Genomic DNA, 13,000 nt, shown 5'->3' on the forward strand with positions numbered 1-13,000 from the left:
AATATTGACATCACCGTAGAAGGATACACATATCGTGCAATCCGTACAAAAGACATCTGTATCAGCATCTCAATATATGTTGGTTCTTTTTTTTGTGCACCTCACGCCTGCCTGGGAGTACCGAAAGGGCGTCAAAATGAGATTGTGTAACTCACACACGTTCTCGACAGACGCCGCGCACACAGCGAACAGTTACCGACCCGAAATCAGATAGCAGCTTCTCACAATCGTGCCGAATACCTGCACGGTATTTGATGAGCCCAAAATATCCGTTTTGCCATGTACGAGGCATTCCCCCAAAATTACATCACATGCAAACAGACAGCGAATATGGAGCGTAACGCTGTAGCAGGAAGCGTTTTCTGGCATTTTCCCTTCATTCCTTTTGTTTCATTGGCCAAACATCATGGCGCTGTTTGAAGAGCTGTAGCGGGTTTTACGACAATAGCTTGCATACGTTGTGATGTGAGCGGAAATTAATTCGCAGAAAACCGTCGAGATGTTTCCGCTCCGAACGTTGTGCTGGCGTTGCTCCAAAGGTTATCGCGCGGAGAAATGTTCCGCTTTGTGTGTGACAGGTAGCTAACAACCATGTAACAGGTTGAGTGCTCACTTTTTAATTCATTCCTTTTATTCAATTCATCCAGTAAAGACACGGCGTAACAGCTTTCGTGTATTTTTTTTCCATTTCTTCCATTTTTCCGAGAAATGCATTCTACTGGAGAGCTTTCAGAAGCACTTTCATCAACTTTTTCACTCCCCATACGGTCATACGCGAGCAACTCATGTAGTGAGCTTTGGATTGTTGACATTGTTCGTTTTCTGCGTTAAATGTAATTGGTTTGATTACATTGGGTATACACAATCCTTTTCCACTATAAATTCTATCCTTATTGTTCTAAACCCTGGACAGTTCTTTTAAAGACTTTGTTGCTGTGATTCAACCTTTATTTCCCCTTTTTACCACACACATTTCCTATAATTCCTTTCCCTCTTTAAACGTGATTTACGAACCGACCAAAATTCCAGCTCTTCAAGACTCTTCAGCAAAGAACTGTGACTCAGAACAATATGAACCCTTCCACTGTTTTCAGAATGTAATGAGGCGAATGAATCGTTCGCGCTGTACAGCTCAGTGAAGTTCATTCGTTTGTTAGTTTTCCTCAGCAACTCCTTCTTCTCGCAGCTTTTTCTTCGTGATTTGAGTGGAAAATTGTCCCCGTTCATCCCCTCGCAACACAACACCACCATAAGGAAGTAGTTTGCAATTTGCAAAGCCTTCGCCGGCACGATTTCAATCGGTTGTTTGTGCCTTAACCTTCCCCTCTTTAAATAAATGGAGGGTTCTGCCAACGGAAATGAACGAATCTGGCTGTGAGGTACAAATAATTGCCCGAAATGGTTGCCTTGCTTTTGGTGTAATGATACAGTTGAAAGGCGACGAGTGACAGAAACAGAGAAAACGACTGCCGGCAAACGGGGTAGTGCTGCTGAAGTTCTTTCGCTGAAAGTCACGTTCAAAGCACGACGACAAAGGGGCAATGATCCATTACTGGGGCGGAGGACCGGAAGGGGCATCTTGTAGGCAGGTTTTCCTTGTGACGAGTAAAATAAATCCAGAAAACGTGCTGGAATGCGTTTGCTATTTTTTGTCCGTTAAGGGAGATCTTTTGCGCTCTTGAAAGAATTTTAGCGCTGGTTGAAATGTGTGACGGAAGCTATTGTAAAGGAGATAAGTGTCGGGTTACGTACCCTTTTGTGTGATAGACAAACGCTTGAAGGTATGATCGTTTGAAAAGTATCGATTTCTATTATTTTAGCATGCTGACAACGGCAGGAAGTAAAGCAGTGCATTTGTTAATGTAAAATTTTCTAAAAGTATCGTACATTATATACTTTGAGCCAGCTCATGAACGATGTATTTCTTTCTGATGAAAATGGTCTGCTTTGTATTTCAAAGAACTGTATTTAATTTGAGCTGAAGAATGTGAACTCAAACTGACACAAAATTGATTTAAATTATGATGCACAGACCATGTTGCACATACAGATCACTTGCATCGAAATGGACTAACCTTAATCTACGTAGACAGCCTTGGAAGGATCTCTCTTCCTACGCCATCCGGCAATTATCTCCTGCACCTCGTCCAAGCTCTTGCCCTTGGTTTCGGGAATGTAAAGAAACACGAACCCAAACGTCAACCCAATGCTAACGGTGAACACCCAGAACGGAAGGTATGCACCGACATTGTCAAGCGCTATCTGGAACAATTTCAACACGGCAAAGATGGCGACACCGCTCAGAATTCCAAACAGGGCGTTCGCGTGGGCTCGAATGTTTTTGGGGAAAATTTCACTCATAATTGCAAACGGTACAGTGGCCATCCCGAAGGCGTACGAAATGACGAAGAACAGCAGCCCAACGAACGAGACCCAGCCGAAGCTTTCAACGTTCACGCCGGCCGCCTCGAGCGTAAAGTAGATAGAAACGAGCAGCAGCCCTATGCAGCTTCCGACACCAGACCACAGTAGCAGCGGATGTCGGCCGACACGATCGACTAGAAACACCGGAAAAGACACGGTCACCATTTGCACAACACCAAGCACGATGGACATTTGCGCGTCGGTTAGATCGCTGGAAATCTGGGAAAAGATGGTCTGTGCGTAGCTCAGGACTGCTTGTATGCCTGACATCTGCATACCCAAAGCAAGAATCAACACTATGATGAGATTGTTACGATAAGCCGGCAGAAACAGTTCTCTTATCGAGCCTCGTTCGCTGGCTGTACGTTCGATGGATTTCCGGGTACAGTTGAGCTCTTCCTCTACGGCCGACGTTCGCCTCAGCCATTGTAGGCTGCGTCGGGCTTCAGCAATGCGTCCCCTTCCGAGCAGATAGTGCGGGGACTCGGGCATCCACACGAAGGTGAGCAGAAATAAAACCGGGCCAACCATGGAAAGCCATGCCAGTGTCTCGAAGCTAACGTAAGGCCCGACGGAGTATTCGAACAGTATTCCTACTTTGGCCAGTACCGTGATGAGTGAAGCGGCTGCACCCCGAACCCCGTCCGAGGTGATCTCCCCGATGTAGATGGGAACAATGCCGTACGCTACGCCGTACGAAATACCGAAGAGAAAGCGAGCGATGTACAATAACAGCGCCGTCCGAGCTAATGCGATCATAATCCATCCGGCAATCACGGGTAGAGCACTGGCAATAAATGGCCACTTGCGTCCAAATCGGTCCACAGTGAGTCCGGCAAGTATCATACCAAAGATACCGCCGATGGCTTGAATTGATACGATCCAGGAACCGTCACCGGACGTAATCGATAGCGGGGGGTTTGGTACGTTGAGGAGCTTCGGCAGGGCCGGCGAAGACCATGCGTTGGTGCATAGAACCATAAAGATGCAGAGAGTAGCTAAAGAGAGAGAGAGAGAGTTGGAAATGCGCAATCAGAAAAAGAACAACGAAAATGCCCAGGAATTTGTGTGTCACTTACCAGAAAATGATGCCAAGTACTCATTTCTGTACAACAGCAGACGCGAAATCCACGGTGAAGTAGTCATGGTGACGGGCTGAGAGCGAATGAGAATCGTAACTTTCCCATTTCAAGTGGGTAGACATTTGGCCAAACAAAAACAAAACTTATCTTCGTGTGTACCGGGCCATTAGACGTTACGCTCCGATAATGAGTACGTTTTTTGCACTCTGAGTGAACGACAAGATGTGCGAAAACGAATAAACGCAAACAGAAAGATAATGGTGGGAAGAGATAACTGAGACGATTATTGGGGAAATAAACGCTAGCGCAAAAGTGCACGCTGCCGATTAGGTTGGCATAGGTCTTCGTCTATGCTTTTGAGTGTGTATTAACGCTGCTTGATATTTAACTGCTTGACTGCAAAATAACGTATTTGTCAAGTTGCACATCCTCTTGTTTTAAAGACAGATGCTTTAACCGTTAAAATAGCCGTTTGAAAAGTATCAATTTCCATGTGTTCAGTATGCTGACAGTAGATAGCCATTTTCTTATCTCTTATAGCATAATTCATTAATACTTTATGTGCCTCATCATAATCATGACCCAGTAAGCTTAGAACGAAAATTCAACATTTTCATTGTTCGTTTCACACATTTTCATTCAATCTGCGAGCGAGCGGAACGTGCTCTGCGTCAAATTTTGATGAAGTTCAGATTGAATTTATGATGGGTCAGGTACGCGAGTCATGAAACTTTGGCCCGTGACAGAAGGTTCGGCAGTTCAGCTTAAACCGTCACACACGTTGTGTACAGACCGTACCAGAGCAATGCCAAACAGGAAGTTTGTACTAGTGATGGGTAGCCGGAATCGCACCCACGGCTCGGAATCGCTTCCGAGCATTGCTACTCCGGCTCCGATTCCGAAAAATTCAAACCGTCGATTCCGCCCGGAGCCGTCCGGAGCCGTCGGAGCCGTCCGGAGCCGTCCGGAGCCGTCGGAGCCGTCCGGAGCCGTCCGGAGCCGTCCGGAGCCGTCGGAGCCGTCCGGAGCCGTCCGGAGCCGCTAGTCGGCAGCCGGAGCCGTCGGAGCCGTCGGAGCCGTCGGAGCCGTCCGGAGCCGTCGGAGCCGTCCGGAGCCGTCCGGAGCCGCTAGTCGGCAGCCGGAGCCGTCGGAGCCGTCGGAGCCGTCGGAGCCGTCCGGAGCCGTCGGAGCCGGCCGGAGCCGTCGGAGCCGTCCGGAGCCGTCGGAGCCGTCCGGAGCCGTCCGGAGCCGTCGAAGCCGTCCGGAGCCGTCCGGAGCCGTCGGAGCCGTCCGGAGCCGTCCGGAGCCGCTAGTCGGCAGCTGGAGCCGTCGGAGCCGTCCGGAGCCGTCAGGGCCGTTGGAGCCGTTGGAGCCGTTTGAGCTGTCCGGAATCGTTGGAGCCGTCGGAGCCGTCCGGAGCCGTCGGAGCCGTTGGAGCCGTCGGAGCCGCTAGTCGGCAGCTGGAGCCGGTCGGAGCCGTCGTAGCAGTTGGAGCCGACGGAGCCGGTTGGAGCCGTCCGGAGCCGGTCGGAACCGTCGTAGTCGTTGGAGCCACGTTGACCGTTGAGACGTTGGGACCGTCGGGGCCGTCGAAGCCGACAGAGCCAGTTCGAGCCGTCGGAGTCGTTGTAATAGTCGGAAGTCTTCTGAAGCGCATTAATTTCCCGATATCAGCGATGATTTCATTTTAAAAAAACAGCTTACGAGTAAAAAAAGAGTCTTCTTCATTTATTGCTCTGAAGTTTTTTTTTGTATTTTTTTTAAACAATAAAGTCAAAAACAATTGTTTGCTCCGTATATATAGGGAAAAACTATGAATCAAACTATTATTGATCTTTATTTTCATAAAAGATGGACGGATGATTGATAGTTATATTCTTTGTCTTGTCCATGTGCCATCATGTTATTCGGTAAAAAACAAGTGCGGCCTAAACCATACACGTTAGTCAATGTAAACAACCGTGCAAAACTGCCATAATTACACTCGTCTGCCTCGTTCGTATTTTATCAAACCCACCTCCCGTCATAGATCTATTGCTCCTTGACCTCCTAATTTGATTCATTTTTTTTCCTATGTATATATACGGAGCAAACAATTATTTTTGGCTTTATTTTTGAAAAAAAAAAACACACAAAAAAACTTCATATCAATAAATGAAGAAGACTCTTTTTTTACTCGTTAGCTGTTTTTTACAATAAAATTATCACTAATATCGGGAAATAAATGCGCTTCAGAATGCTTCCGACTATTACAACTACTCCGACGGCTCCGACGGCTCCGACGGCTCCGGACGGCTCCAACGGCTCCAACGGCTCCGACGGCTCCGCCGGTTCCGGACGGCTCCGGCTGGCTCCGGACGGCTCCGACGGCTCCAACGGCTCCAACGGCTCCAACGGCTCCAACGGCTCCGACGGCTCCGGACGGCTCCGACGGCTCCGGACGGCTCCGGCTGCCGACTAGCGGCTCCGGACGGCTCCGGACGGCTCCGGACGGCTCCGACGGCTCCGGACGGCTCCGACGGCTCCGGACGGCTCCGACGGCTCCGACGGCTCCGACCGGCTCCGGCTGCCGACTAGCGGCTCCGGACGGCTCCGAACGGCTCCGGACGGCTCCGAGGTCGGAGTTTCGCACCTACCTTCCGGAATCGCTTCCAATTTTGGCGGAGTCATCCGGAAGCGATTCCGGATTTTTGTTGAATTTACCCATCACTAGTTTGTACCAGTTCCCAAACTTTGCTGAGTGACAAAAATTGATAAGGAAAGTTATGTCGTTCGTAATGAAAACGATCCATTCATTGCGCACCGTTGATAACAGCGCAGATCATAAAACTCTAACTTCTGTTCTAACTCTAACTCCAACTAACATGCTCTATGTTTGACGATTTGGGCTTTATTATTCGTTTCATTTAGCTGTAAATACGCAAGCCTAAACACCAGTCATTCTGTTTATTCGTTAACAAATTTAACCATTATCGTATTTAGATGACCACCATAATTTGTTGATAATTCCAATACACCATGCACCATGAGCGGTAATCGAAACCGTGTATCGTGTGTTTGGAAGCTTTAGTACGCCCGTTGGCTCGTTATTTTTCCCATCCAATCCGCTTACTAATTCATGGCACGAAACTTCATACCGTTTCGCTACGGAAGGGAACCGGCAACTGCCGAGTTGCCCAAAAGCCCAGAAACCAAATAAACAAACAACCCCGTGTGGAACTGGAGAAAGAAAGCAGCCTTGCCAAACAAACACGTATTTACCTTTTCCGCAAACCATTGTTTCGCCCGGTGGCTAACAGCATTATTGTTACTGGCTTACCCCAGAGTTCGTAATGCTCGTTTACCGCAGCTTTTGGTAACGATTTGCCGAATGGCGGATGGTGTTTTTCAGAATGCCAGCGAGGACGCGACACAGCGAGCAGGAAGTTTGGTGGTGGTGGTGGTGGGCGAATTTGATAACTTTTTGGCCATCGTGAGCTGATTTGTTGAAGCTGCTGGTCCAGAGAAAAACCGCGCCAGTGGTGAAACGGATACAATCATTTCCGAGTGACTGTGGCATCGACCGCAGGCTTGTGGATTTCCCCCCCGCCCCGGGGCAGCATACATTGAATTTTATGGCTTGGTAAAAGATTAACTTCACCGGTTTGTGTAATGACTTTGTTGCTTTGGTTTGCATTGGATTTTGAAATTGAGTTCTTGGGAAGTCGTTCTATATCCAATTACTGTTACTGCGGGGTGAATGAATGGGTGCAAATATTGATGGAATTATTGCACAAAAACACAAAACTACTATGCAGTAGCGTTCAATATTGGATTTCCTATAAAAATAATGTGCATTAAACATGCTAAAAATATGCCTTTTCATTCAGATCAAATGCTCTCAAGTAATAGAACGAGCACTGAACAAAAGCAACCTTCAAAGCCACTTTGTCGTTGCAGCTCTTTTCACTCGTATCCGTCGTCTACCGCCGCATCAAGATTCTAACTCATAAAACTGAAATCATCCCACTGGCAAAAGACTCGAACCCCCGCCAGGACCATCCGAGATGGGCGCATATTTGCAATTCCAATTTCAGCTTTTATGAAGCGCACTTACGTTCCATTACTGCTGGCGCTGTGTTCACCAAGAAACAAGGAACCCTGCCAATACGTTTGTATGCTTCCGTAAAAAATCCGAGAAAAGAAAGCGCAAGACAGCGCTCGGAGCCGTTGGAGAGAAAAAATCATTAATGAAATCGTCTCATCTTTTTTGATTGATGAGGTTGAACCATGGGCGACTCCACGCTTCCATGCTCTTTGATTGTTATGAAGCGATTTCTATTGTGAATCGGGGCCGTAGGGTATCAATCGTTCCTGCGAAGCTCTGCGTAGTAAAGGTAGGTAGTATTCGTGGCGCTGGGAGAAGGCAACAGCATCACACCATAATCGATTTCCTCCGAGAATAGTCTTGAATAATCTATACAAATCAACACACTGCTGCATATTCAATCATTACAAAGCATTCGAGCAATGTGTTGCGGGGCGCGAGCTCAACTAGTATCAATATTTCACTTCGGGGTGTTATTGATGTGTGTATCGATCGATTATACATACATTAAACGGGATGAGGTTGTAGTTTAAGAAGCATTTCGATTAGCTAGTTGCCGTATCATTAGTCTTTTTTATCAGCTCCGAAAAAGGAGTACGGCCAGTTACTTTAATTAGAAGACCGTGATAAGATGATTGCGTTGCTTACTTTTGACCCAAGATACGCTGATTGACCAAATCCTATTTCCTATCCCATTCACCAAACGGCGGTCACACCAAACACTCAAATGTCATCACATCGAAAGCAAACAACATCACTGCTCTCATTTCCCTGCACCGCACCTAATCATCATCAATGCTCATATCCTCTTATATTTGCAGGAAAGCTTCTCCTACTCGACCACGCACGCACCACGAACGGTTCTAGTGGGAAAACCGTCTGTCCAGACGATGGTTTCAAAGGGTGATTACGACGATACTTATGTATTCTAAGCCGCCCCACGCCCCAAAGAAGCGCTGATAGTTGTTTACACAAACATACGGCTCGTTCCGAAGCAACACGCAGACGACAGCCGGAGCTGGCGTGTGTGCGTGTGAAACCATTTTATCGGCGTCTCGTGTGCCCGATGGTGTTGCAAAGCACATCTTCCCTCCATATGTGCGTTGCTGTGTACACATTATAGATGCAAATTGATTATTAAGCCGTATCACAGGCGTCTGTTGGTAATTTATACCGTCATGAATCGACGCGGGAGAGCGGTTGACGCTACAGCAGCTACATCCTCCTGCTGCGTAAGTTAAACGTCTCCCGAGGGACCCGTGTGACAGTGAACCCAGCACGGTTGAATCTTCTTATCTAGCACCCTTTCACTGTCTGGACGACTCGGCGGGAGTCGGGTAAAATTTGTGGCTCAAATTTCATGTCACGAACTAGTTTTCAATAATCATGTGCTCCACCATGGTGAGGAGCATGGATAGCCGTCTGTAAACAAACACTTTTTGCGTGTGAAAAGTGCCCAAGCTCCTGGGCGAAAAGCTACAGCAGCAGCAGCAGTGTTTGCATATTTACCGATTGCGATGGAAGCGACTCGAATATCAATTGAACTTTCGGAAAGTGTCGTTATGGTGCAGCTAAGGTGATGATTACAAAGCAGGGAAAACATTTAAAGGTTCTCGATGGTTTTCGGATATCGAGTGATAAAGACGACTGCGACATTGATTCTGAAAGCTCAAGAGTGATATTATTTGGTGAAATAATAGCAAAAAGATAAAGAAAAATATGAATATTTTTTGACAAATTTAATAACGGGGAAATTGTGTTCAATTTTTCTTTGAAAGATAAGAACGAAATGAAGCAAATCTTGCGGTCAAATCCTCTATTTATTCAATGCTTGAATCCAAACGCTAAATGACCCGGTATTAAAACGACTTACACAATTCATTCGAAAGCTTAAGCTATCTGCAGAGTATCAATTCTTACTTGTGCTGCAATGAAAATCAATAGATTCGATGATAACACGGCTTATATGCCTTTCACGATTGTCGTATATTCTCCTATCCTGCTGAGTTACTACATCCAACACAATCAACCACATTACGACCAACCGATGTGTAATAAGTACACCTTGATCAATTTCATGGTCCTATGAATAGAGCATCCCTCTCTTGCCCATATCACACTGTCCCACCAATACAACACGCCCATCCACACTCCTGCACCATAATCTAGTACACAATCGTGCCGCAAGGTACAACAATCTTCTTCTTCTTCTTTGGCTCAACAACCGTTGTCGGTCAAGGCCTGCCTGTACCACTAGTGGGATTTGGCTTTCAGTGACTAATTGATTTCCTCCCATAGCAGGATAGTCAATCCTACGTATGGCGGCACGGTCTATTTGGGGATCGAACCCATGACGGGCATGTTGTTAAGTCGTACGAGTTGACGACTGTACTACGAGACCGGCTAACAACGGTACAACAATAATCCCCAAAATATAAATATTCCTCATGCCCACCCAACCTTCACGCCCAGCACCGATGTGAATTGAAGAATCAAGCGAAATGGACAATTGTGTGCCAAGGATACGGCAACAAACATTGCGCTGGACCATTGCAACTACCATGAAAACATTCCTGTCACGTTCGCGACCCACATACATTATTCATCCGTCCCCAAAGTAAAAGTAAAAATCCCACTGACCCGCGGGACCGGGACGAGATTAAAGCTTTGCTCGGAATAGAACCAGAACAGCGGTACAAGGATTCTCACGATATTTATCAGACGGGTGGGTAGGTAGTAGGGCTGTTTATAATTTTGCCTCCCATCAATGTCACGGCCAGAGTGACAATGGCATTCCTGGCCGGAGGTTTTGGCTCTTCACATCACAAACTCCCGCTAGCTGCGAAGACCCGTTGTCAGAAGAGATTTTCGAACTCAGGCACGGGGAAAATTGAAGTGTCATTTTTCTCCATTTTCACCACTCATTATTGTGGCGTTACTTTTTGTGACATCTGGGCCCTTGGCTGCATTATTCTACAGCCGTGCTCTGTTCCTTGTGGCCTTTCGAGAACATTTTTCAGTCTCAAAAGATTTGCTACCGTGTGTATCGGAAAGGGAAAACATTCCAAAACTGGTGGAGTGTAGAGGGTGGGTTTTAAGCTTCGTGAAGGTAGCTGCAAAACAATGACGAAGCACATAATCGGTGGTAATTTGTCATAAGAATGGTGGTATTCCATGGCCCTGGCAGGAGATTTAGGGTGGGATTTTATGTAACGAGTGATTTCATATCATCAACAGATAAGACCAAGAGAAGGCATCTTAAAGATTATGGATATCCTTCAACCTAATGAATACATTTGCTTGCAATGCTTTAAGAATGCTTCTGTCATGAAAGAGGTAAAATCATCTATATAGTTTTGGTTGAAAAGAACAGCTTGGCATAGATCCAAAATATACACTTAAGTCGTCCTGTTGCATCTTCTGAACTCTTTAAACTCAAATAAATTTAAAGAAAAGCCTATTATTTATGGTTCATGTTTTGGCAACGTACGGTAAATCAGTCGATGCCTGCAACACATGTTCTTCATTTTCCTTATAGGAATTACTTAAAGTGTTTTGCCCAAAGTGCTTTTAGTTTAACGATAATGGCATCTTCTAAGCTGATTCTTCATATTCATCTCCATTGACCTCTTCCCTGGAAGCAATCTAAATCGTCATTTTCCCTCAAGATTTTAACTATTCGATGACACCATAACCCTTACGATGGAAAGAGATGTTTGTCGTACAGCTTGGGTCATATCGGGATCAGTTGGTTTTGTCGGTGATTAACATGCCATTCGTTAGTGGAAAAGGTTTTTGTGAGCATATAAATCCTGGCCTGTTTGGTTGGGACACCCTAAGCCACCGACCACCTGAACCAAGGTGTGTCCACGTACTCTCCAAGGACATCTAAGCCAAGGACCATACCAGGACCTGTGCACTCTATCCTGTGTTGCAATTTTGAGCATAGTTTTGCATCCACCACCACACTCATACATATAACCAAACAACGGAACTCCCTTTTGAGGCATCTGTAAACGTTTTTCTGTATCAAAGCTGTGTGTCTTCGTGGTATTGGTACGACAGGAACGTATCCACTACACATCCTCTCTGTCGCACTCTCCCTGGGTGGAACTATTCCATTTTCCGGCCACGATGAATTGAAAGTGTCCAACGGGGAATCATAGTTCAGGCGCTCCGACCGGGCAGATAATAATTTAAAATATTACATGCACCATTACCGCAATGCACACTACAGTCAAAGGGAAGAGAAAGGAAGAGATAGAGAGTGGGAGAGAGTTCCATAGAATGTGGGTGGTTGATGGAGGCGGGTGAATGTTCTCATACCCTCAACGGAAGCAATGGAAGCTCAGCGCTAAAAAGAATTATAAATTGCAGCTTGAAAAACTATACACCATCGTTTATTATCGTGTAAACGGAAGTGAAATTGTGGGAAAATGTTGTTCCCACACTTTTCCTGTATGGTCGGTGGTGTTTGCTTTCGCTCTAATGGCTTGTGATTGTGATCTCGTTTGCATGTTGCAGTTTGTGTTTTGCATTTGTTTTTAGTTGTGGTGCATGTATACTTCATTGCCTGATGTATTTCATTCATCATACATGTACGAGTGATGGATTTATCGTCTTATAATAGAGGAATGCATGTCGTACTGAAATTAGGTTAAATATGATAGTCCAACCCTTAAAGCTTAAGTTTTGTTGAGATTCTTTGAAAGTTCTCTTCTACGAAATTATTGTTTAGCAAATGATTTAACATAAGACGCTTTGAAAGATGTTGGAAGCTTAATCGCCACGTGTATGAATCGAATATTGACATTTCACAAACGGTTTAAGATTTAACTGAGTAGAAGAGAATCCAGTCTTCAACACAGAATTAGACTGAATATTGTTCTGATCATCTTCTGCTGTCTTGTGTTCTTTAGATGGCTTGCACGAAGTATGAACCGCTTCATGCACTCGACTCATTTCCTTCATTTGCTCGATTACTCCAGTTACATGGCACATGCTTGTTCTAACATCATTCTCGAAGGAGAGGGTATTGATTGAAACGAAAGCATGATTAATGATGATCCAGCGGTGAGTTGACAAGCTGTTGGCGAGCATAGTTGACGAGAAATTACCTTCACATCGACACTTTTACGTCAAACTGATGGAAAAAGACGTTTGTTGCTAAAGCATGTGTTAGTTATTACGAGATTTGTTTTTAATATTGATGAAATGTACAAAACCCATTTATCTTATCTATTTATGATCTCTGAATAACTTCAGGTAATTTCTCAAATATTCGTCAATTGTTCTCCTTGACAACTATCAATTGACTTCTGTTGTATCCCTTAGCATCCTTAAGCCTTAATTATGAGGTCAATCACAAGAGAATTGCGACGAGATTCAATTAAACCATAACCGTCCA

At 45.5% G+C, this 13,000-nt stretch overlaps 1 protein-coding gene across 1 annotated transcript; it reads right to left on the reverse strand.

The window, feature by feature from the left end:
• Nucleotides 1-1,946: 1,946 nt before the first annotated feature.
• Nucleotides 1,947-3,601, reverse strand: LOC120959202 (facilitated trehalose transporter Tret1-like). The gene is made up of 2 exons (XM_040382440.2): nt 3,504-3,601; nt 1,947-3,422 (listed from the first exon to the last, which is right to left on the reverse strand). Exons 1-2 carry the CDS (start codon nt 3,568-3,570, stop codon nt 2,077-2,079), a joined length of 1,413 nt encoding a protein of 470 aa, XP_040238374.2. The 5' UTR covers nt 3,571-3,601; the 3' UTR covers nt 1,947-2,076.
• Between the last annotated feature and the right edge of the window lie 9,399 nt (nt 3,602-13,000).

The sequence above is a fragment of the Anopheles coluzzii genome, chromosome 3 (assembly GCF_943734685.1).
Source record: "Anopheles coluzzii chromosome 3, AcolN3, whole genome shotgun sequence".
Lineage (NCBI taxonomy): Eukaryota > Metazoa > Arthropoda > Insecta > Diptera > Culicidae > Anopheles > Anopheles coluzzii.